The sequence below is a fragment of the Nelumbo nucifera genome, chromosome 8 (genome assembly GCF_055504915.1).
Source record: "Nelumbo nucifera cultivar China Antique chromosome 8, China Antique-T2T, whole genome shotgun sequence".
Classification (NCBI taxonomy): Eukaryota; Viridiplantae; Streptophyta; class Magnoliopsida; order Proteales; family Nelumbonaceae; genus Nelumbo; species Nelumbo nucifera.
Genome location: NC_142656.1, coordinates 15,812,823 through 15,838,179, shown reverse-complemented (window position 1 = coordinate 15,838,179; position 25,357 = coordinate 15,812,823). Strand labels below are relative to the sequence as shown.

The window sequence follows — 25,357 nt, the reverse complement described above, 5'->3', positions numbered from 1 at the left end:
AGTTTTTCCGTGAATACACATACCTATTCCGCCTCTGTACCGTAATCCAATTTGAAAAATTGATTTAGCCTGTAAAATAAATCTCTCATCAATACTTAAAAATCATATACTACAAATGAGAACCCATAAATATCTGAAAGGTATGAATCTTTACGCACATGTAATGGAACAGCTATCGGATATTGATTAGTGCAGGAAAAAACTGCACCAGATCTGCCTGATATCTAATATAAAATACAGAGAAGACCAACAACTAAAAAAAGCCATGGGGAAAACTCCATCTGATATCTACAGCCAATAGGGGGTAGATACATGTACAAATTACTTCCAACCTCACCCCTAATCCTATTGGTGTGGAACACTTGAAAAGGGAATATCTGGGATCAAAGCAAAGCAAGACACGGGACACCAGCTGGGACCGATTGCTACTGAATTGGAGAAGCGGTGTCACAAATGGTGAGTTGGTGGGTAATCTAACTACTGTTCAAGCAACAAGTGCTCCAGCTCCTTATCGAAGTCATCGGCTACATTCTCTTCTTCTTGTGCAGCCCCAGCTACATGGTCTTCTTCTTGTATGTTGGAAGATTGATTAAATCCTGATTGTTGATAGAACACTTCCTTTTGGATGTTCCAGTCCTCTGCTATCTTCTCTATAACATCTCCAATCAATGTCTTGTTTTCTGCTATGTGCTTTATGTTTTCTATATCCACCTGTTCACCAGCCTCTTTATCGAGAAACATTCAAAAGGAAAGACAAAAAAACCCGTAAGACACAAAGGATAGCCAAATAATATACCAGGTTATTATGAAATCACAGGTCAATTATCTTTTTTTAATTCATATGTTTCCTTTTCCTTTATTTTTATTGACTAGCCAACAGAATATGGCACATTTTGGTGGTGACAGTCCCATGATAATGACTTTTGGGGTGAGGGAATGCTAACAGTACAACCAATGTTTGGGAGAAGTTGACCAGCCACCACTTATTGATCAGTTTGAACTTGAGGGAACAAAGAATGGCAGAAGTTACAAGATATAACCTGTTCAAGAGGTAACCTTGCCTAACCCACCATGTTTTCTTCTGTTAGGTGGGGGAAACTTCTATAACCATATTAGCATTGCTCGTCAACTTAAGGGTCATGGTTGCACAGTAGGCTATCAGGTAATTCTTCCTTGTGATGTGTAATTCTCATGCAGGGAAACCAGTAATATGATAATTGCAGAGAATGGTACCCTTGATGGCTAGTTCCTTTGCCTTTGCATACTCTGTTGACATTCTCTTGAGCACTTCCATGTCAAGTTCCATACCCTGATTAATATGTAGGAGTTAAGCCAGTTAAAGAAATGTTTTGGAGGAACATCTCAAAGAGAAAATCCATAAACAATGTTCTCATGATTCATGAAATTGTAATAATCCAGGATGCACTGAACTCAATCATTGGAATTCTTTTGAACAGAAAAACATATAGCAAGAAATCCATAAAAATGTCATGATAAAAAAAAGAATTCTACAGAAAACATCAATGAACTTGATGATTGTTTTTTATAGATGAAAATCCCATATTATCATAGATCACAATTTAGCACTCCTCATGATGGTACCTTAGATTTCCTCATGTTTTTCTAACAATGCATTGTAGTACTTACCAAGTCCATGTGAAGGAAGTGCTCAATCCGGGTATTTGACAATAACCTGCTTGGACAAAGAGGCAATGAGAAACTGCATACATTGTATGATTTGCATATAAATAAATTTGGACGAAAGGAAATGGATGAAATTATTCAGTTCTCAAAAAAAAAAAAAAATAGGAGATGGCAAGATACTTCTCATATGCAACTCGAATGCGGGCATTTTGAAGATTTGTGATTTCATTAACCCTTTCAGCTACAGAGCCCTCATTAATGTCAACAAACCCAAATAGAAATATGTGTTTTTCAAGCATCCTTTTAACCAAAGCAGGTACAATTCTTACATTTGCTTCTTTTGCATCAACAACAAGGTTTCTAAGTTTCTTCAGCTCACCTGTGGCAAATAAAAAAAAAAAGAAAAATTATGAAAACAATGACACCCAGAATGACCAGGAAGCATGAGAAGCTCTATCCTTTTTAAGATTTATGCAGGCCATTTTTATAGATCAGCAACAACAATCAATAGTTTTACTAATAAATCATAAAGTAAAATCCCAACATTCAAATGATTAATGCAAGTCATATCAGTCATCGTAGTTTGACAAACAGTTGTTTGGACTGAAAAAATTCATGATTTTCATATTTAAAAAATTGAGACATCCATTCTATTCTCTATACATTTCTTAGAAAAAAGTGGTGTATATTTTCAATGGAACGAGTATAAGAAATCTGGATAAGGAACACAATTTCTTATAGCTGCCAAAGGTTATGAACTCAAAGATTATCTATTCAAATTCAAAATTCTCTTGAGAAACAAGACCTAAATTCATACTGGAAGAGAGGTAAAATAGAGAACAAAAAGGCTTCTTTCTTAAAGAGAAAGTGAGAAACCCTGTCAAAGTAGCTTTCTGCATTCTGAGAGTTCAGAATGTCTGGAAATGTGTAAATCAGAGAATAGATAGATAAATTCAAATGTAGAAATAGAGAGAGGGTGTCATCACGCAAACTATACAAAGGTTAGGATTTCAATCAAAGAAGACTGAAATTAAGAAAAAGTACTCTATGATCAAGGGGAAAATCATTCCCTGCTATACACTAAAGAAAGTGGTTTACTAGAGTACAGACAGAAATTCAAAATATGTTTTCTTATGGGGATGCAAGAAATAGTGTTGCTGACAAAGAGTGAAGACCAGAATGATAATTAACATTCCTAACAAGAGAAATGAGAGAAAATTGCTATATCCACCTATTTCTTGCTTATGGGCTACTGTATTTCCATCACAATTGCATGGAAGAGGGTGATAGGACCCAAAAGGATCCACAACATAAGTCCCAAGTCATTCCACCTGAGGCCCATGCTACTGCAGGTGGCAACAACAGTCATTCCACACCTTCTACAACCTATTAAGTATGTTTACACTAGGAGGCCACGTCACCACAATTATCTTCAATCACATATAAAAGGCATGAACCATACCCTACTCCCCATACAAGGGACTATTGTAGCTGGATTGATTCAGAAGAAGAATAACTCAAATATCCCCCTGGCTCTCCCTTCTTTCGGGAGGATAAGATCCCTCAAAGAAGCTCCAGATATTAATCAATCTTATCAATTGGCATCAGAGCAACGATCCAATACTGATCCAGAAAAAAAAAAAAAATCAGAGCAATTATCCAGGATGACTAATACTAGATTGATCTCTATGAAGGACTGAGAGGATCAAATGGAGGTGAATCTACACAGGGTAAAATAGTAGTCGTACAAAACTATAACCAGTCTTAGGTTTTGAACAGAAAATAAAACTAAAAGAAGAAGAGGAGAAGAGTTGGGAGCTTGAGCTTCAGTTTACCCACCTATTTCCTGTCTCTTTTCTCTATTCCAAACAATGTTGCAAATCAGCTTGAAAAGCTTCAAAGTTGTTTTCTTTGGAGAGGTTGGGAGGAGGAGAAAAAAGTGCATTTGGTGAGTTGGGAGCAAGTTTGCCTCACCAAAGATGAAGGGTGGGTTAGGCATAAGGAAGTTGAAATCTTTTAATTCTGCTCTCCTCTGCAAGTGGATTTGGAGATTTGCAGCAGAAAATGATGCCTGGTGGAGATCTCTCATCGCTAGCAAATATGGTGTGGATTGGGGTAATCGGAGAACAAGGGACCCTCCTCCCAATTGGGGTAACTCTTTGTGGAAAGGGATAATGAAGAATTTTTCAGCTCTGGCTGCTGGGGTCTCAATTAAAGTTGGCAATGGTAGTAGAACCAAATTCTGGAAGGACTCTTGGTGCTCAGATGAACCCCTTGCTGATTCCTTTCCTCTCCTCTTCCAGTGTGCTTTGAATCAAGAGGCTTCAGTTGCAGAGTGCTATAGCGTATCTGGTGGTTCAGCTCTTTGGTCTCCTTCATTTAGAAGGAACCTTTTTGATTGGGAGGTGGATGAGGTTTTGAATCTGTTGACCTGTCTTCAGAACCATGAGCTGGATTACAGTTCAGAGGATAAGTGGCAGTGGAAGTGGAATTCAGATGGTGTGCTCTCTGTCAAGTTTCTGGCTTCTAACCTCAGTAGTAGGGGTGTTCCTGATTTCCCTGGCCATCAAGTGTGAAATCCCACCAGTCCAACTAAATCTAACTTCCTAGTTTGGACTATGGCTCTTAATAAATGTCTTACTAGATCTAACCTAGTGAGAAGGGGCATTCAGATTTTGGACCTGCCATGCAGTCTGTGTGGGAGTAGTGCTGAATCCACTGACCATTTGTGCATCCACTGCCCGTTTTCTGCTCAGCTGTGGAGTCATTTCCTCAGCTCCATGAATTTAAGTTGGGTTATGCCAAGGTCGGTTAAGGAGCTGTTGTGTTGCTGGAAGCTCATGGGTTTGAGCAAGAAAAAGAAGACTGTTTGGAAGACGATTCCAATTGCTGTGTTTTGGTCCATCTGGTCTGAGAGGAATAGAAGGATATTCTGTAACAAGGCTTTAGGTTTGGAAGAGCCAATTCAGAAAACAGTGGGCAAACTGATGTCTTGGGTGTCTGTGTCTGAGGATTTCAGAATTGTAATTTGTCAGCTGTTTCAGATATTCTGTAATTGCTGATTTGATCAGTCGGCCTTTTCTGGGACTGATCTCAGCCTCCATTGTGTATTTTTTATCTCAATAAATATTACTTTACCTTTTCCAAAAAATAAAAAAAAAAGAAGAGAAGAAGAGGGAAGGAGAGGGAGAACTCGTAGAGAGATTCCCGAGAAAAGAGTGGTTGTGACAAAACAGCCGCCCCACTCTTAAATTTATATTCATGATATCATAATTGTAAAAGGATTGAAAAAGGGCTGGATTACCCTTATTTTATTGCTTACATGGCAAGATAATAATAAGATAAGATAAAGCTGAAATAAACTAACATAACTAACTGCTGTCTTACGAACACAGTGGGGTCCATATCAGTGTTCTCTAAAGAAATCAAAGAGAGTCTAACAGCAGTGGTGTCTCAGTTCAAAAGGTTATCTGCTAATTTGAACAAGGAAAACAACAGTAAAGGATCTAGCAGTGGTAACTTTAGATGAGGAGGAAACACCACTGGACAATTTACTAAATTATATTTTCTGATGTTTTCAGGTGAGGACCCCATCCCGTGGATATAAAGGACTGAATGAAATTTGAGTGCCAATGGTACTGCAGATCGCACCCTCAAGTCACTTGGTTGGACTTCACTAAGGCACTTACTATATGATTTGGACCTTTTGGGTTCAATGATTTTGATGAAGCCTTGTCTACACTGAAACAAATTGGATCAGATCGAGTTTGAAAAGGTTGCTACTAGAGTGCATGGCTGGCCTGAAAAAGGCTCTTACCAGTTGCTTCATAGGTGGATTCAGAGAAGATATTTGAATTGAACTGAAAGGCAATGCAGCCAACATCAGTCATGGGTGTGGTGGGCTTGCTAAACTGCAAGAAGAATGGCTAAAATGCCTCAAAAGAATTACCCACCACATGGGGGCGATTTTGAAAACTCCTCAAATCAAGCCTGAACCAAATCCACCAAAGCCCACCCACAGGTCTCCTTGCCCCAAAAAAAAACTCCCATGGACTGAGATGCAAGCCTGATATGAGAAGGGCTTGTGCTACAATTGTGGTGAAAAATTAGCTACAGGGCATCATTGCAAGGCCCAACAAATTTTACTTCTACAAGTTAATGATTTCTTAGATGAAAGTGGTGGTTCTGGATCTATTCAGTCCAGTTGTTTAGGGGTGGTCAAGGTGTTAACTGAATATCCAGATCTCTCGTTTCAGGCTTTTACAGGCCTGAGATCACACATAAGACCATGAGGGTTTAAGGCTTCATCATGGGTTCATCCTGAATTAGTAGTACTAAATTTTTTTGCTTGGTAATTAGAAGTACTAAAAGCACACAAACTCTTTCAAAATACAAAACAATCAAAGGTGAGTAGCTAAAATTCTTTGTTGCACCCTCTCCATCCTGTTATTCTTGTTTTTAGAAATTACTACTTTATTTCTTCTCAAATATTCTCAACACAAAAAGAAGGTTATAGAGGACTTTAATCTCTCAAGAGAAGCATTCAAGTGGCAACACAAATCAAATTAGGAATACCATGAGGTGCTACCCACCATACATCAAAGCAGAAAAAAAAGGTTACACCCTAAAGCTGAAGGGCCAACAAATTGATGGATAGGGGACTAGGGGTACCATTTCCTTGTGCTAAATAAAGCAAATGCATGGGATATGTGCATTCTTCTCATATCAAATTGCTGATAGCTAAGATCTCAGCCAAGAAGTTCAAGTAGGCCATCCACATAATGCAATGATAGTTTGGATATGGGTGCTCCAGATGAATGAAGTCAAAGACAGTCTCTTCAACCACCAACCCCAAAGAAAATGGAAAAGGGGAGTGATTAATGCATATTATGTTTTTGATAAGCCAGACACGTTCCTAGCGAAAATATAAAGAAACCACTATTTGGGATGTGTCCAAGTCACTCACCTCAAGTGGCATTCACATAAAATTCTTTAATCACATTCACAAAATCATTTCTAATTGTACACACCCCATTTTGGCCCTCCTTCTGGCCAGATCCCCATACTAATACATCCCAACACAAATAAATTGCATAGGAAGAGCATCTAGAACCACAGGTCTATCAGGGTCCAAGTCACTCACCTGTTTTATCAAAGATCTGATTGAAAGTTACCATGCTGAACTTAAATATAAACTTTGCTTCTCCAAGTAGAGATACTCATAAACAATAAAAAAGAAAGTAGAGATATTCAAAGAACTCCATATTACCTTGGACCTCAGATGGTCCTCTTCAAACTCCTTTTTACTCAGCCTAATCTTTGATATACTATTGAATATTATTTAACTACAACTAGATACTAGCAATACAGTGGAAATATTTTTTTTTCTTCCATATTCATCTATACTTACATAACATTCTTTAGTTGTATAATTTTTCTCATGAGCAATTGAGAATCAGCTTTTTCTGTGTTTCTTCTTTTTATTTTTTTATTTGTTCAGTGATTTCTAACTGTATCACTTCCATACGAAGGAGAATATGAACAAATGTTTTGCTTTCTTAAGCTTCTCAAAACCACTTTGTTGGTGTTAGACACTAATACATGGAAATACCCTTGTTTACATAACAAAACCTCCCTCGATAACTTGTATCAGGAATGAAACGTGTCATCCACCAAGTATGGAACCTGTGGATTAGAATCCAGAAGAAAAGTTTAGGTTTAATCAACCTAGTGAAGGAAACCAATGTTTTTTCCTGGTAATACATCATATGTAGCTGTAGATAACATCCTCTCACTTTTGGGCATAAGAGAACCAAAATCTCCCTCTGCTGCATTAATGCATCTCAGAGGTTTCTGGATTTCATAACCTCAGCTACAGAAATTTGGCAAACCATATCATAGTCAGGAATATACCAATGACAATATAATTAACCACTACGAAGTAGAAACTAGAAACAATTTTGTTGAAACCATGCTTAAAGGTTTCTTAATAGTTTCATATCAAGAAAATGAATAAAGGCAGTCTATTTCAATAATAGACCTAAAGCTTTCAATAATAGACTTAAAGCTTTCACATCAAGATTCAAATAATTTCATATCAAGAAAATGAATAAAGGCAGTCTCATGCTTAAAGCTTTCTTAATAGTTAAAACCAATCCATGTAGAACACCGCTAAAGTTGGTGTTGTAAAATTTTCTATTTCAATAATAAATGTGTGAAAGTCCTAGTAACAAGAAACATTGAGCAAAAAAAAAATATGGAATTCAGTAAGATGCTGAATATGCAGGGTGGATAAACACACATATAACTTGAATTAGAAACAGGGCTTCAAAAAAACTTTTGTTTTTTGAAATAAGGTAAATATTCAAACAGAACAAAACAGGGATTCAAAAAAACTTGAACTAGAAACAGGGTGTGAATACATGATATTCTGATAAGCCTACCACTTATAAGTTAGACTTTAAGATTTAAATATTAGTACATTCATCATGGGACATTATACTTGGTACACAAGAAAGCAAAACTTCATGAGAAAGGACTGAAATCATACCAAGGGACAAATATATCTTTAAAGGAGGCTTAAATGGTTGAGTCTCATAAAGACAATATAAGCAATACATTCCACCTAATCTCTGTGACAAAGATCCTGTGGAAACCATCTTACCTGCATATGACATTACTATATTGTGAATAAAACATCATTAAGTCCTCCAAACTTGACATTAAAATATGTGCTCAAACACAAAAAAATCAAAATGAAAAATGGGAATATATGGTGCAATATATTACTTCTATGTGTAAACCCTTTTTTTAAACCTTAAGGGTCATTTTTTTTTGACTAAGCACCTCAAGTTTTCTTTAAGGTTTTTATTTTATTTTATTTTTTCAAATATCAATCCTATTTGTCCTTTGAAGTCCTTCCTGATGAGGAAGAGCATCTGATATTATCCCATGAAGCAGAAGCTGCTTCAATAAGATTACAAGATAGAGAACCATAAGCAAAGCATTATGCTATGCAATGAAAAGAAATGCCTTCATCTTCTTTTTGCAGGAGGATCCCCTGCAAAGGGTACCCATGTTCCAAGGTGGATAACAAGATATGATGATCTAGACTTTTTAAGTCATCCAAGAAGAAACATATTTCTTTATCAATTTTTTGATAAAAGAAACATAATTATCTGCACAGTAAATGTTTCCATAAGATTACAACATCCCTTGCAATGAGAAAAACAGAGGTTTCAGAGTCTCTCAAATTTCTCCTCAAACCCAAGTCCCAATATATCCCATTATCAGAAGAAGAGGCACAAAAGATTGTACAAAGAGATAAATAGAAGAGAATTTATCCTTCATAATTTTTTTATTTGATAAATGGTAAAGTATTGTACTAAAATAAAGTAAATTCAAGTACAATCAGAAGCTGTACCATATTTGTCAAGGCGGTGCCTAGGCATGTAGGTGCTTTTTGGGCTTGCCTCATCCAAACACCATATGGATTATATAAAACCTCATCAAAGTTTCATATGTTTCTTATATTTTTATTTATTTTCTTTTTGAGAAAAGATAACTGATTTTGTTAAACAAGGGAGGGATGTACATGAGGGGACGCACAAGGCCTTGTCAGCAAAACAAAAACAAAAGACAAAGCCCACTAATAATTTGGCAATGTATGTGCACTATACAAAAAATCCCTTCCCAGCCCAGATTTAGCAAGGCTATTAGCCTCTTGATTTAACTCTCTAGGAATCCATCTAAAACCACAATGCAAGCAAGAGGCGAACTTCCTGATTTCTAACAGTAGGTGGGAGAGCTTCCATGGGTCAAGAGTCTGTCCAGAAGCCCAATTTATATCATTCCTTAAGTCTCCTTCCACTGCAATGAAACTAAGCTGCTGCTGCCTCCGTTGCCATTTGATCTACAAACCAGACCTCCTATTCCTGCATCTGAGCTGCCCTCCACAGCTCTCCTGAAGCTGTCATCAAAGTTCAGAATGTACTAACATTCTTGTTTTGGGGTGATTCACTGATTCTAAAGAAAGGCTGAGGGTGAAAGGGAGTGGTTGACAGAAGAACTGGTCAATTTCTTTGCAGGTCACTCCAATTGATACCCTCAAAAACTTTACTATTCACCATCCAGGAGGAGGAGTTTTCATTAAATAATCTCCTATTTCTTTCCTCCCAGAGGTTCCACATGACAGCATGGATAATTACTTTCCAGAAACAACTTCATCTCCTGCCCAAACGCCATATTAATCTTTAGCCCTTGCCAAGAGTTGATAAACTCTATAACAGAATTTGGGGGAGTCCGAGACTGCCCCTTGCTAAAGAGTCAAGAAAAAACTGCCAGACTTCTAGCCACGTTGCAATTAATAAGAAGATGACCAATAGATTCCCCATCATTATAGCACATCAGACAAATAGGAGAGATGTAGAGATTGCCTTGAAACTTCTTTTGGAAGTTGTCGCAGGTATAGCTTTGCACAAGAAGCCTCCCAAACCATGAAGGAAATTCTAGGGGGGAATGAGGAAAGCCAAATCTTTTAGACCGGAAAAGGAGAGGGCGTTGGGTTGGCAGTTAGATGTTGAAAGAAAGAAAAGGTAGTGAAGGAACCATGTAGGGTTAAGAACCTGATGAAAACTTCTCAGAGCATTGAGAGTAAGGAGATAATTGCAGGGATTTCTGAGTCTCTCAACTCTCTACGGAAGTTGAAATTGAAGGAGAGTCCCTTTATATTTTAAGTATATAATATTAAGATGGGCATTATACATTGTATCATTCTTTTTTATTTCTTTTCATCAAATAATATTTTTTATTAAGTTCTATTTTATTAGGGTTCTGCTAGATACTTGAAGACCTAAGCAAGTTCGATAGGCATTCTTGTCAGGGTTATGTATTTGAAGAATCAAGGAAAATCAACAAATCGCACAAGGTATGCTATTCTTTTTCTTCTCCTCCTCCTCCTCTGGAACAAAAACAGGGGCTCTGCCCCCTTCTTCTTTTGAGCTCTACCCCTTCTTTTTTTTTTCTTTTTTTTTTTGGAAGAAAAACAGAGGCTCTTGAAACAAAAAAAAGGGGCTCAGCTCCTTCTTCTTCCTTTTCTGGAACTAAAACAAAGGCTCCACCCCTTCTTTTCCATCATTTTTGAGAATTTTCTTTCATCCTTTCTTTTTTCTAAGACAAGAACAGGGTCTATGACCCTTCTTTTACTTTTGTTTGTATGACAAAATAGGAACTCATCCCCTTGTTGTCCAGTATTTTTTGAGACATAAAGTGACCCCTAGGCGGGTGCCTAGGCAACTAGGTGCCCCCCTGTCACCTAGGTTCACCTTGGTGCCTTGAAAACTATGAGCTGTACACAAGAACCAAACAAAAGCTGCCCCTGCAGCACTATACCTCACAACCTTGTTTTACAAAAAAAGATTTTCGTGTACAAAAAGGTAATTATAGCCTGTACTTATAAATATTTAGTTTATAGCTAGCCATGAATACATCTTTCCTGTAATCTTCTGAAACACAGCATCTACTGAACTGTTTTTTTTTTTTTTTTTTTTTGGTTTTTGAGAAAGAGTTATGGAATTTCATTAAAAAGAGAGAAAGTAAATGAGATGTACAAGACACATGGAAAAACCCCAAGGGATTACACAGGAAGCAATCTATCACTATAAAAGACATCCAAATGAGCACCAATTTTTGCTAAGCCATCTGCAACAGAGTTTAGTTCCCCCAGAATCCAAGTCAAATTTGCATTTAGCAGTTCCAAAGAGTCTCTAGCTTCTTCCAGAAAATGACTCAATCTCCACAGGCCACCCTCTTTATCCCTTAGCCATTTTATGGTATTTTCTGAATCTCCTGCAATGGTTAAGTTTTGAAGGCCCAAGATTCTAAGTTCTAACTATTCTGATGCCCATGAGAGCAGCCAATACTTCTGCCTTAGTGGAGTCTGCAACTCCTATTGGATTACTAAAAGCCCAAACAACATTACCCCTTCCACCTCCTACTATACCTCCAATACCAGCTACTCCAGGATTGCCTGACACACTTCCATCAAAGTTTTGAACATTCTTGCATTTCTTTCCTGCTACAGACATCAAAAAACTGCACCAAGAGATATTCCATGTCAGCTTTCCTTTTTTGGCCACCCCTCTAATTCTCCATCCCTGTACAAACTCCACCACTGACCCCGGAGGACAACAGCTCTTCGCTTCAAACAGGTTCTATATTTTTTACCAAATTTCATGGGAGAAGCTGCAATGAAGTTGTTTCTACTGTAGCTACAGTAGTCCGAACCAGTAAGGAGAAGAAGAAAGAGAAGGAGAAGAAGAAGAAGAAGAGAAGAAGAAGAAGATGAAAGAACTGTCGAACCTGATAGCTAAACCCTATCAGTCGACCTCTTAATAGTGATTAGGCTTCTAATTAAATGTACAAGGACTAAACTGCCCCTACTTAAGTATGGGACAGAGAACCTCTAATAAGACTGCCATATAAGCTCATAACTTAACCAAGGTGAGTTGACTAATCTACCCTTATTCGGCTAACTCTAACACTCCCCCTCAAGTTGGAGAATATATGTCATATAATCCCAGCTTGTTACATATATAGTTCACTCTCCCTGAGCTTAAGGCTTTTGTAAACAAATCTGCCCACTGATCACTTGAGCTTACATGTTTTGTGCTTATCTCTCCAGTAAGAACCTTCTCCCTCACAAAGTGGCAATCAATCTCTATGTGCTTTGTTCTCTCATGAAAAACAGGGTTGGATGAGATATGGAGCGCAGCTTGATTGTCACATTACAACTTCATAGGTTTATCCATGTGGAACCCGATTTCTTGTAGGAGATTCCTCAACCACACTAATTCACATGTAGTGTGTGCCAATGGCTCTGTACTCGGCTTCAGCACTGCTTCTAGCCACAACCGTCTGCTTTTTACTCTTCCACGTCACAAGATTTCCTCCAAGAAATGTGCAGTAACCCGTAGTAAATCTTCTATCAAACATAGAGCCCGCTCAATTTGCACCCGTGTACCCAACTACTTCAAGTTTTCCTCCTGGTTTATACAATAGCCCACGGCCCAGAGCTCCCTTCAAATATCTTACAATTCTAAGAACTGCATCCCAATGAAATATACGAGGATTCTGCATAAATTGGCTCACCACACTGACTGCAAAGGAGATGTCTGGTCTTGTGATAGTCAAATAGTTCAGCTTCCCCACTAGTCGTCTATACCTTCTAGGATCATCAAATATTTCCCCTGTATCAGCTCAACTTAACATTTGGTTCCATAGGAGTCTCAGCCAGTTTTGCACCTAACAGTCCTGTTTCGTCCAATAGATCGAGAACATATTTTCTTTGGCACAGGTTTACACCTTGTCTTGATCTAACAACTTCTATACCCAAGAAATACTTCAATGTCCCAAGGTCTTTTGTTTGAAAATGATTTTGCAGAAAGACCTTGAGTTTGTCGATCCCCAATTTGTCATTGCCAGTTATGACAATATCATCCACATAGACCACTAATAAAATCTTTCCATCCACATAGACCACTAATAAAATCTTTGGCACAGGTTTACACCTTGTCTTGATCTAACAGCTTCTATACCCAAGAAATACTTTAATGTCCCAAGGTCTTTTGTTTGAAAATGATTTTGCAGAAAGACCTTGAGTTTGTCGATCCCCAATTTGTCACTGCTAGTTATGACAATATCATCCACATAGACCACTAATAAAATCATTCCAGCTTCTAAGTCATAGCTGAACACTGAGTGATCAACCTGGCATTGTTTCATTCCAAAATTCTTTACCACTTCACTAAACTTCCCAAACCAAGCACGAGGCGATTGTTTCAACCCATAAATTGCCTTTTTCAGTCTGCACACCTTACCAGCCTCCCCCTGAGCAACAAACCCAAGTGGTTGCTCCATATATACCTCCTCTATAAGGTCACCATGAAGGAAGGCATTTTTTATGTCAAGTTGAAATAAGGGCCAATCATACATAACTGCCCGGGAAATTAACACACGAACAGAGCTAATCTTAGCCACTGGAGAGAAGGTCTCCATATAGTCCACTCCATACAACTGTGAATACCCTTTACCAACAAGTCTGGCTTTCAGACGCTCCACACTACCATCTGGCAAGTATTTAACAGTATACACCCATTTACAACCCACAACATGCTTACCAGGAGGAAGAGTAGTGAGCTCCCACGTGTGAGTATGCTGAAGAGCAGAGAGTTCCTCCTCCATTGCATGCCTCCACCCAGGTGAACTAAGAGCCTCTTGGACACTGTTAGGTATGGAAATAGATGACAATAGTGAAACAAATTGGCGATGTGAGGCGGAAAGGCGAGATACTGAAACAAAATTGGAAATGGGATGGAGAGTAGAACTACGTTTACCTTTCCGTAAGGCAATGGGTAGGTCAAGTCCTGAAGGTTCAGCAACAGGAGCAACGACAGGATCCGCGGACAAGGTAGAAGTTGGAAGAGGGGCTGGTGTCGTTCGACGTGTATACACTTGCCGAATTAGTGGTCGTTCAGTAGGGATCTGCACTGGATGAGGTGACGAGTCAACTCCAACAGGAACACCCAGAACGGGATCACTGATCGGAAGAGGAAGATGAAGTAAAGGTGGAGACGAAGATGCTTCAGTTCCTGAGAAGAAGGGAACAGACTCAAAAAAAGTGACATCAGGACAGACATAGCACTTCCGAGTAATGGGATTGTAACACTTGTACCCTTTTTGAGTCCGAGAGTAACCAAGAAAGACACACTTAATGGAGCGTGCATCCAACTTGTCTATTCCAGGACTCAGATTGTGAACAAAGCACACACAACCAAAGATACGAGGCGTTAATGGAAAGGGAGACAAGGTGGGGAACAAGGTAGAGAAGGAAGACCGACCATGAAGAATAAATGAGGGCATCCGATTAATGAGGAAACACGCAGTATGTACAGCATCACTCCAAAACCGTTTAGGAACACTCATATGATGAAGAATAGACCGAGCTGTTTCAAGGAGATGACGGTTCTTCCGTTCAGCCACCCCATTTTGTTGAGGAGTGGATGCACAAGAAGTTTGATGAATGATTCCATGTTGTTCTAAATACTGTTGAAAGGAAGTTAGAAAATATTCATGACCATTATCTAAACGAAGAACTTTGATTAGAACACCAAAATGTGTACGTATTTCAGCATGGAATTTTTGAAAAATGGAAAATAATTCACTCATTTCTTTCATTAAATAAATCCATGTCATTCTTGAACAATTATCAATAAAAGTGACAAAATACTTGTAACCATTATAAGACTCTATTTTGATCGGACCCCAAACATCTGAATGAACCAAAGCAAAAGGACTCAATATACGACTTTCAACTCTAGGACTGAAGGAAACACGACGATGTTTCCCAAACTGACACGACTCACACTGTAACACTGACAAATGACTCAAAGACGGAACTAGTATCTTGAGTGCCTTGAGAGAAGGATGTCCCAGTCGACAATGCCACTGTAGAGGAGTGAGTGAAGTCTGAAGTGCAACTGACGATCCACCACTGTCAAGGTAATACAATCCACCAGCTTCATGCCCCCCACCAATCTTCTTCCCCGTCCTGAGATCCTGAAAAACACAAGAGGAAAGGAAAAAAGTAACAGAGCAATTAAGAGTCTTGGTTAATTTACTAACAGACATAAGATTGAATGGAAACTTAGGGACATATAGAACGGATGATAAAGAAAGAGAAGCCATGTCAACATTGCCAACACCACAGATGGGAGAGGAGGAACCATTGGCAAGGGTAACAGTTTGAGATGTGGAAGTTTTAGAGAGAGAAGAGAACACACCTGGAGTCCCGGTCATGTGATCAGAGGCTCCAGAGTCAATAATCCAAGGAGAGGTTTTAGATGACAGGCAAGCTATACCTGAGTGGGCAAGAGTAGCAGTAGTGTGCTGTGAAGTGGACTGAAGGAACCGCTCATACTCATCACGCGGTACACTTACCATCTCCCTTCCGGAAACAGATGTAGATGTGGAAGGAGTTAGGTCTGCCTGTTGATTATCACTGACATCAACCCCACCAGCAACAGCATGATTGGCCCATTTAGAGGGAGGGCGGCCATGAAGATCATAACAGAAATTTACGGAATGTCCTTCCCTGCCATAGTGGGTACACTTCCTTGTAGAGCTGCCTTTTTCTTTGCCACGGCCTCCCCCTGAGTCACGACCACCACCACGACCTCCTCGGGAGGCATGTCCTCCCCCTTTCGTACCACGTCCACCTCCTCTGGCTGTCACAAAAGCTGATCTATCAGACTGTGTGGGATTCTCTGTCTGTCCCAAAGAAATCCTGCGAAGCCGAGCAAACACTTCCTCAAGTGTAGGAAGGGTAGAGCCCCCCAATTTTTGGGCCCTAACTGGTTCATACTCTGATTTCAACCCCACTAAGAACCTTGTGACATCTAGTTGTTTCCTCTGTTGTTGCTGAACCTTAACATCTGGAGTGAGAGGATGATAGACATTGAGTTCATTTCTGAGGTTCTTCATACTGGCATAGTACTCTTCTAGGGTTTTATTTCCTTGTTGCAGACCAAAGTACTCCTGATAGAGCTGATATACCCTTGTAGTATTATCTTGCCCAGAAGACAACTTCTTGGCATGTTCCCATATGTCCTTGGCTGTATCTAAGAACATGAAGTTGGCACTTATTTTGGGTTCCATACTATTCCGTAGCCATGTCATGATTTGAGCATCCTCCTGTTCCCAATCATCAAACCCTAGAGAGTCAGCCGGTGGTTTATCTTCTTTCACATGCTTCACTTTTCTCTTTGCCTTGAGAAAAACTTCCACCGTCTTGGCCCATGGAACATAGTTCTCACCATTCAGTTTAATTGAGGTCATCTGTACACCTAGATAGTCAGAGGAAACCACCACACTAGGTTTCTGATCACTACAGCCATCTCCCATTGCTGCCATGATACTCTTTCAATGCTGCCTCTAATCTGAATTCCCAATCACCAACTAAGTGCTGCTGTCAAGAGTTTGATGTTCCAGAACCTACAGCAGTCCCTAAACACAATGATAGATACACACGCCTTTGTTCTTATCCACACCACTATTGATTTCACAAAAAAAAAAAAACACGGACTACACCGACATTAATTCAGCACTTACTAACCACATGCAAGCTCTCTTACAACTACTCAACAGAGTTTGTGCATCACAAGCACCACCACACAGCCATAGCTGTCACACACAATACAGACCTGCTTTAATGCTTTTAAGAGGGCACCACAAGACCAACAAAAACTCAACTAGTACCATTGCATTACACCTTGCACCATTCGGCCACCTACAGTAGCAGCCCTTACAACATTTGGTCACTGTAAACACAGCCTGTTCTTGGAATTTTTCCAAGAACCAGGGCAACAACCAACCTAGTTCTCTAGGTTCTGATCAGTCCTCTCAAGTTCTTGAAGATTTTTAACCCAGAAATACCAACAGCACACAGAGGAGAGATAACCAACCTTCGTTTGAGAGCTTCAGCCAACCATTCACTGCTGAAGTTGTTTTCTTAGGAAAAGAGGTTCTGTGCACCAGAAGAAAGAAGAGTTGTGATGTTTCAAGCTTGGGACGAACCACTTTTCTCCATTGACAGCCCAAAGAAGAAAAGGAGAGAACTGAAGCACGAACTGAAGTTGTCACGAACTGAAACAGGTCACGAGCTGAAATTGTCACGCTCTGATACCATGTTTCTACTGTAGCTACAGTAGTCCGAACCAGTAAGGAGAAGAAGAAAGAGAAGGAGAAGAAGAAGAAGAGAAGAAGAAGAAGATGAAAGAACTGTCGAACCTGATAGCTAAACCCTATCAGTCGACCTCTTAATAGTGATTAGGCTTCTAATTAAATGTACAAGGACTAAACTGCCCCTACTTAAGTATGGGACAGAGAACCTCTAATAAGACTGCCACATAAGCTCATAACTTAACCAAGGTGAGTTGACTAATCTACCCTTATTCGGCTAACTCTAACAGAAGTAATAGATGATTACCAGATTTCAAATGTCCTTCACATAAGACACAGTCTACTGAATCCAAAGCCATACCAAAAGTCTTCCCAATATCTTGTTCTGTTGCCTAATATATTGCAAAAAGGCAGGAAGCAAGGAACAAATAGCCTTTGAAGGGGAAACTAAGGACACTCTAGCATTAAAACTTGCATTCTAACCATTGGTCATCACTCCATGGATGCTTTTGATAACTTTATGTCTTTATCCCAACCTCTTACCTAAAAGAAGGGAGTTTTTTACTAAAACTCTAGCCAAACCTAACCCCCTTCCCCTTTGTTCTTTCACATAGTCTTTCACTTAATCAAATGGTCCTTTTTAAAGTCCGTTGGCTCCTACAAAAAGCCTCATTATTTTCTTGATTCTCTTCACAACTGAAGCAGGGATTTTGAAGACTGAACTCTTACCGAAAGTAGTAAGAATAACTTGTGCTGATCAACATAAAAGAATTCTAATGAAAATAAAGGATCCCAATCAAGAACCATACAAATGTGTGAATGGTGTACTTGAGATCTGGATATCGTATGTACCAGATTGCGCAGGAGTGGATCATTAGGGTTAAAGAAACAATGAATTAAGAGATGTGATGTTCTAAAACCAAAAACAAACAATCCAATGGCTGTATTTTTTGGAAAAACCTCAAAGCTTAAAAGATCTGAAGAGAGTATACTTAGATCAAGAAAACATTTCAAGAGAAAATAGAGTAGTTTTTTTGGTAATAGAAAATAGCTTAGTTTGGAGTTATATAAATGGAATATCAGAACTACCAGTTCAACCAATACTGGTTGAGTTTGCTAAGGAAATGCATTTGTAAACACCAATAGATGAGTTATTTTCTATAATGTTGTCATCAGACAGTTCAAATCCCACAGATTGGATTTATTCAACGAAGAGAGAAATGCATTTACACATTCCTAATCAATAAGGCTGCATTTGGTTTGAAAGAAAAGGTAGGGAATTCCCTTCCTTTCCCTACCTTTTCTTTCAAACCAAACACAGCGTAAAGCAATCTATAAAGTGGCATCTTATAGGAATATCTCATTCTTTTAAGTGGCACACTCAAAGAATGATTTTCACAGGAGCTATTTCAACAATTTTATTCATTTTTTATGGGAAAAGAAAGAAAAAGAAAAGGAAAAGGAAAAGGTGAGACATCATACCAATCGAATGGGCATATAGTGATTGCATAAAGAAAACTAGATTGGTTTTAGGTCTACCCTCATATATATACGTGAACTTCCGAGATAACCATATTCTCTTCATATCAGCCAAAGTTGTTGATCCAGTCTGGAATTCATATAAATTTGTCAAACATAACTGCACCACCACCAAAAGACTACAGCAGTAAAAAGTTTGATTTGGGAGGGGGGATGTGAAACACACTAAAACCAGAAAAGAACCTCAGAAAACTCATTTATTAGCTCGTCAATGTCAAGCTTGAATGGAGTGAGATCCATTGTGTCACCAATTTAATTGGCTGTAGTATTGATTTCCATAATCTCCATGAATAAAGCCGCTGCCAATAAAAAAGAAAATCAGCTGTGAAGGAAACATCAAAAGAAAGTAAAGATGTGAATGTGCAAGGGGAAAAATAAGAAACTAGTGCCTAGTGGGAGTTACTTTAGTTGCCCGTCTGATTAGCAAAGGTAACAGTGTCAATGTTCTCCTTAACGAAAAATTTGGCCATTAAAATCCAGAAAGGAAAAAAGAAATAAAATAGAAAGAAAGGAAAATCCTATTTCTCATTTCTCCCCTTCTTTGCCACACCCCTCTCCTCTCTTACCCCATTGTGCACATCAGTTGCAAGTTTTCCAAAGAAGCTTCACCTAAGTTCATATCTTCCAGTAAATTCTAAGCAGGAGATGGCGCAGAGAGTTTACATATAAACTAAAAGATGAGAGATAAGAACTGAAAAATGCCTTGATTAAGGTATTAAGTATTGTGAAGCTCTAGTATGACTAAATAGAGCAGGTTGGGTGGGGTTGGCATAAAAAACACAAAGTGGGGCAAGGCAGGCTGAGACAAAAGATGAACAATATTAATAAAAAATAATACGAAAGAAATGATAAAAAATACTTAACTTTTTTGTATAGAAATAATATCCATCTATCTATCAAAAAAATCTATTTATCTATTTATTCTAATATTAAAAGCACAAATAATTTAAATCCTAATTACTTCACTACCCATGTTAAAGATTTTTCTTGACTTTATTTACCCTTCAACAAAAATAAAATCCACTTTCTAATTTAACTTAAACAAGCATCTTCCTCTTTTATTAGATATCTGCAATTAGATTTCTATTTACACTAGGCTATGTTACCAATTAGTATATAGAACAATAGTTTCCAAGTTAAACATGGAAACCAACTCTGAGCTTGGATCATCTAGATCATCTCCCAAATTAACTATTTGTTTAGCCCTTTTGATAAACCTTGTTTCCCACCCGAGAAAATGTAAAGAAAGTGTTAACTAAATCCTATCTCATTTTTTGCTCTTTCTTGTTCTCTTTAAGAAAGACTTAACAGAACATTCTCATAAAGAAACGGCAATCTTAAGTATAAGTTGTATTTTACATGTTTCTGAGTAGTTACTTTTATTCTCGTAAATTGTCGATGAGCTGAACTGGGTTGAGCCATCCTCTATTTGGCTTAGGCATGCAAACTTTGCCTTAAGTTAAGGCTTGAGCCTTGAGTTACTCCCTTGGCAAGACTAGGGTGATCCACTCAAGCTTATTTTTTCAAAGTTTAGCTATTCCTTGGAGACAATCAGCTCATGTAAATTAAAACTAGACATACTTAAACCAAAAAGGGAAAAAGTTGCAACTCAAGGTCTGCAGTATGTTTTCATCAAAGGAATTCCAATTAAGATCATATTTCTGTTTTGTTCTGAAAAAGGAAGGGGGATAATTGGTTTTTAATACTCCAAGCATTTGATCACTCCTATTGTGATGATCGAACAAGCAATAGGATCTCAAAACATAAACAAATCAGAAGTTATGATGTACTCCAGAAATAGAAAAATCAACAAGAAAGCTTTAAAAAAGTTCCCACTAAAACCATTCTCTGAAATAAAACCCAAAGTTAACCATGAAAATTTGAGAGAACACAATAAAAGATGCCATGGTTGCATACCGGTCACTTAGTCTAAACAGGCAAAAGTGGAGCATATAATTAAGGTTCAACATACTGCAATGAAAACTACAAAAGGCAAAGCTATGAAGCCGGATTTTCCTTTATCTGCATTGGTTAGATTCTAAAGATAACCATGATTTTACAATGAGAAAGTTTTGTATTTGCGGAAAAGACAGATATTGAACTTGGGAACTGTCTAATATCCGAAGTAGCCAGCAAAACCTTAGTTTGCATAGCTTTCTGGATATCTCCCAGAAAACTTACATACTATTGGATGTCCACTCTTTGATACTATCATTGGTGGATCAAGTAGCTCCACACAAACCTCTTTATGTAGACTGCAGGAAGAGAGAAATAAGGAGAATAAGAACAGAAGGCACAGTCAAGTTATATCTAGATAGAAATCCATTCAAATATCACTCTTTTGATGTAAAATTGTCTGGGAACCTCTGCAAATCCAAGAAGACTCACAAATTGAATCTTTAAATCTCATATTCTCATTTCAACCTCCCACTTCCAATGGCGAGAAGGTCCGACTCCAATCGAACTTGTTGCTTCTACCATGAGAACTTTTGCTTGGATTCATTACTGAAAATTACTCTTACCACTTACACTTAAACTAAACAGAAGAAAAGAACTATAAGAAAAAAGATATCAACGTCTTAGTTTTGAGGGAAAAAAACGTAAAAAAACTAAAATCAACGTCTTGATTTCAGAACCCAGATGGTGGGAAGGAAAAGCACATATAGAAAATCCACACATTCAGTAGATTAAGCTAAGGAACAATCTTAAATTTATAAATGACATTAGGGGCATGGAAGAAACAATCCATGACAAAACAGAATACCCAGAAAGGACTCTTGAACAGAACCCGAACGGTAAAGTGTATCTCTCCATTGCACCAGAGTTACAACCAGGAACGATATTAAGAACCAGTATGAATAAGTAGTGAAGTTGAAAGAAACAAAATCAGAAATGTAACTCATGACCAAAAAAAAAGATTAGCAAAGCCCCCAATCTATTGATGTCAAAGCAACTAGAAAGACTGAAGTTTGATGAGGATCAAACCAAGAACATGTGCAAAATGGAACGAACTTGCTTACCTTCAAGGAGAAGAACCTCCACCAGGTCCGCAACTGTGAGATAAGAAAGAGTGAAGGAGAACTCTTCCCTGGCCTCTCTTCTCAAACCTTCAATTAACTGTGATGATTCCACTAGCCTTCTCTGCAATGAATCTCTGTCGGTTAGCAGAAATTCAACGTTTCGTTCTCTCTCATTGTTTTCTTCTGATGGTCCTTGGCGCTCACTTTCTCTCCCTCTCTAAACAAACGATTTCATCGATGTTAACTCAATGTTCAATACTCTTTCCAGAGGGAGAGAAATCGAAATTTTCAAAATCCTATTTAAAACTGATTCTTCCAGCAATAAAGCGTTCAAAACCTCTTCAGAGAATAACCCTAGAGATTAAAAAACAAAAAAAAACCACAAATTTCGAACAACAGAATCAAAGATAGAAGAATTCGAACTGCAGAGAGAATCAGAACATGCTGAGCTCATGGGATCGATACAAAATTTTCAGTGATCAACAGATGAGAAGATCAGAAATTAATCAAAATTCGAAAGAGATTGAAATTCGAAAAAGCAACACTCACTGTTCTGCTGTTGTTGCTATAGTTGGAATCAGGAAGGAAACCCGTTTTTAACAGGAGGGTTTTCAGTTGTTTTTTTCTCGTTGAAACTTAAAGGACCCTGGTTTCTGGGTGGGTCTGGGTCTGAGGCTCTGTGAGCAGATGAAGCAGGACTGAATCACTGAGGATACGGATTTATGTCCCGGACTCTGCGTAACTTCCCCGCAGGGAGAGAGAGAGAGAAGACAAATCATTGAACGGGGTAGAGTTGCCATCTGCCACATATGGTCATACCTGTCGCCGTCAATGGAGACCAGATGAGAAGAAGAGAAGAGAAGAATCAGAGAAGAGAAGCAGAAGAGAAGAGGAGAGTCGCCGCCGGAGGTCTCCTTATTAAGGCTGAAACTTGGGCCGGGTTGGTCCGAACCCAGCCCGAAAAGGTTGGGTCGGGTTGATGTTCGGGTTAGGATTGAAATTTATAAACCCGACTTTACCTCGGGTTGCCCGACCTAACGTGAACCGGACTATATCATATATAAATATATGTCATTGATTTGTTTAGATGGATGATATTTGCATAGCCCCCACTACATATTATCATATATTTCTTTTAAGATAATCACTTCACCTAATTCTAATAAGAAAGTCTAAAACCCTAATAACATTATTTTGTGTTTTTTGAAAATTTTATTCTTCATTTCCTTTATATTGTTTGTCCCTTAAGAAAAATCTATTTTAAGTCATAATTCATAATAAAGTATAGTCATTTCTAACATTTGCTTTTTCTGAATTTTGTATAATAACAAATAAATACTAATGAAACATAGAATCAATATATGTATTGAAAGTTGAGTTAAGATCTAAAATTGAGAAATTATATGAGATTTTAAAGGATGGGAAGAAGGTTGGGTTGGGCCCACCCAACTCGAAATTGACTTCGGATTGGATTAAGTTGGGTTAGGGTTTAAGGAATTTAGTTAGGGTTGGGGTGGTTGGGTTGGGTTAGGGTTAGGGTTAGGGTTGGGGTTTAGAACTTAGGATTGGCCTCAATCTAACCTAACCCGGCCTGACTTGCAGCCCTACTCCTTATTGCTGCAATGGAGGAAGGGTTTCGGTGTATGGGGAGGATTTGATGGAAGGATCTCTAGGTGTCGTGACTGGTTCGTATCCAATTGAATCGACCAAACTGTGTTAACGCTCAAACACACGTTATCGTTGACATGGTCACGTGTCTTTCTCCTATTTGCGGGTTCACACGGACTCGGCAAATGATCTCTTCATCATATTTCTAGTAAATTTGATCAATAATTTGCCAAGAACAGATCTAGTATGGTTCACTAGGCTCCTGAGCACATCTTTGAAAATGTCTGAGAGGATCAAGGAGACCTCACAAGACTGCCTCCCCACCGGCCCACAACACATTCCCACCGTATATTAGGATAATATCCAGAATGATGTTATTATCGGGAAATGTTTCCAATATACAACGGGGATGTGCTGTGAAAAATTGTGGGGACAGTTTTGTGTGGGGGTGAGGGGAAAAGGGATCTGCTCCTCACAAATGGGCGCCCCACAGAGATGTTCACAATGCATAATAGGATGTGCATATGAGACGCCTGTGAGACGCCAGGTGTGAGGAGAAGATCTGGTCTGCAACAATGGGATGACTTCAGAGTTGATTTGAGACCATGCTTACGCCCCAAAAACGTGGCACACAATGGGAGGCCACCAGTTGTTCTCTCACACACAATCTCCCCTCAGCGCGTGTGGAGTTAACGGAACGGCCGTTAGTTTACAATCAGCGCCCAAAACCAAACTCTCGATTTAGAGAATGAAAATCCAGTCTCTTCTTCTCTTCCCGATTCCCCTCTTGGTTTCCTTCTTTCTCTTCGACAAGTACAACAAGGATGCCAAAACCAACCTCCAGTTCCAAAAGGTGGTGCGGGGTGAGACCCAAAAACGTCGCCGGATTCAATTATCGGCTTATACTAGAGGCAACGGACAAGGGTGTCACCAACAACTACGAGGCCGTTGTGTGGGAGAAGGCTTGGATGAGTTACAGGAACCTGACATCCTTCAGACATGTTTAGATCGACCAGTCTACTCGGTTATTGCCTGCTTGGTGGGTAAAATGAAGCAACTTTAGTGATACTTCTGTTGTAATAAGAAAAGAGGAAGGAATTAAAATGTTGTCGTTATATTAGTTTGATATTAACGCAAATCATTGGACTTTGGACTCTAAACTCTAAAGAGTGAAAATATCATGTCTTCTTTATTAAAAAAAAAAAAAGTTAGGGAAATGAAAGCTACCATTTTCATGTTTTATATGATGAGTAAGAAGAAAAAATCGGCAATATATATCACTGTAACAGTTTGGGGAAAAATGCAAATGTAAAATAAAAAAATAGAGTAGATGGAAGAGAGCAAAAAACGCACACCTATATATTGTTGCTGGTGGTTGCCGGAGATGGCCGGTGGTGGGTGAAACCTCTCCTTTGTTTTGAATCGAAAAAAAAGTAAATTATAAGAGAGATGAGATGAGAGGGACGGATTCATACCTTAAGTGTTTCTGCCGCAATGGTCATCGACACTGGAGACGATCGGATCGGAGGAGTGCAAGATTGCACAGGTCCAGGTCGAGAGTTTGGTTTTGGGCGCTGGTTCAGAACTAACGGCCGTTCCGTTAACTCTACACGCGCTGAGGGGAGAGTGTGTGTGGGACGTTTTTGGGGCGCCAGGCGGTTGGGGCAGATTTGAACTCGTTTTTTCCCTTTTTATTTGGGTATTAGACGCTAATGAGTGATGAGTGATTTTATTATATGAATCTTTTCAATATGGTATAAACAACTTTATGGGAAATCAAAACTCGGACACAAATCCATCCGTGGTATTTT

At 38.7% G+C, this 25,357-nt stretch overlaps 1 protein-coding gene across 1 annotated transcript; it reads right to left on the bottom strand.

The window, feature by feature from the left end:
* Positions 1 to 63: 63 nt before the first annotated feature.
* On the bottom strand, positions 64 to 25,063 carry LOC104592497 (Small nuclear RNA activating complex (SNAPc), subunit SNAP43 protein). The gene is made up of 7 exons (XM_088892858.1): positions 25,022 to 25,063; positions 21,939 to 22,059; positions 8,195 to 8,308; positions 1,825 to 2,023; positions 1,648 to 1,693; positions 1,234 to 1,309; positions 64 to 725 (listed from the first exon to the last, which is right to left on the bottom strand). Exons 1-7 carry the CDS (start codon positions 25,046 to 25,048, stop codon positions 478 to 480), a joined length of 831 nt encoding a protein of 276 aa, XP_088748984.1. The 5' UTR covers positions 25,049 to 25,063; the 3' UTR covers positions 64 to 477.
* Between the last annotated feature and the right edge of the window lie 294 nt (positions 25,064 to 25,357).

Excerpts from the sequence above, each read along its gene's own strand:
- LOC104592497 (XM_088892858.1), bottom strand. The coding sequence starts at position 25,048 with ATGACCATTGCGGCAGAAACACTTAAG. Across the intron at positions 22,060-25,021 it reads TTGCGGCAGAAACACTTAAG|AGAAGGCTAGTGGAATCATC; the intron begins GTATGAATCCGT and ends GATTCATTGCAG. Across the intron at positions 1,310-1,647 it reads ACTTCCTTCACATGGACTTG|GGTATGGAACTTGACATGGA; the intron begins GTAAGTACTACA and ends CATATTAATCAG.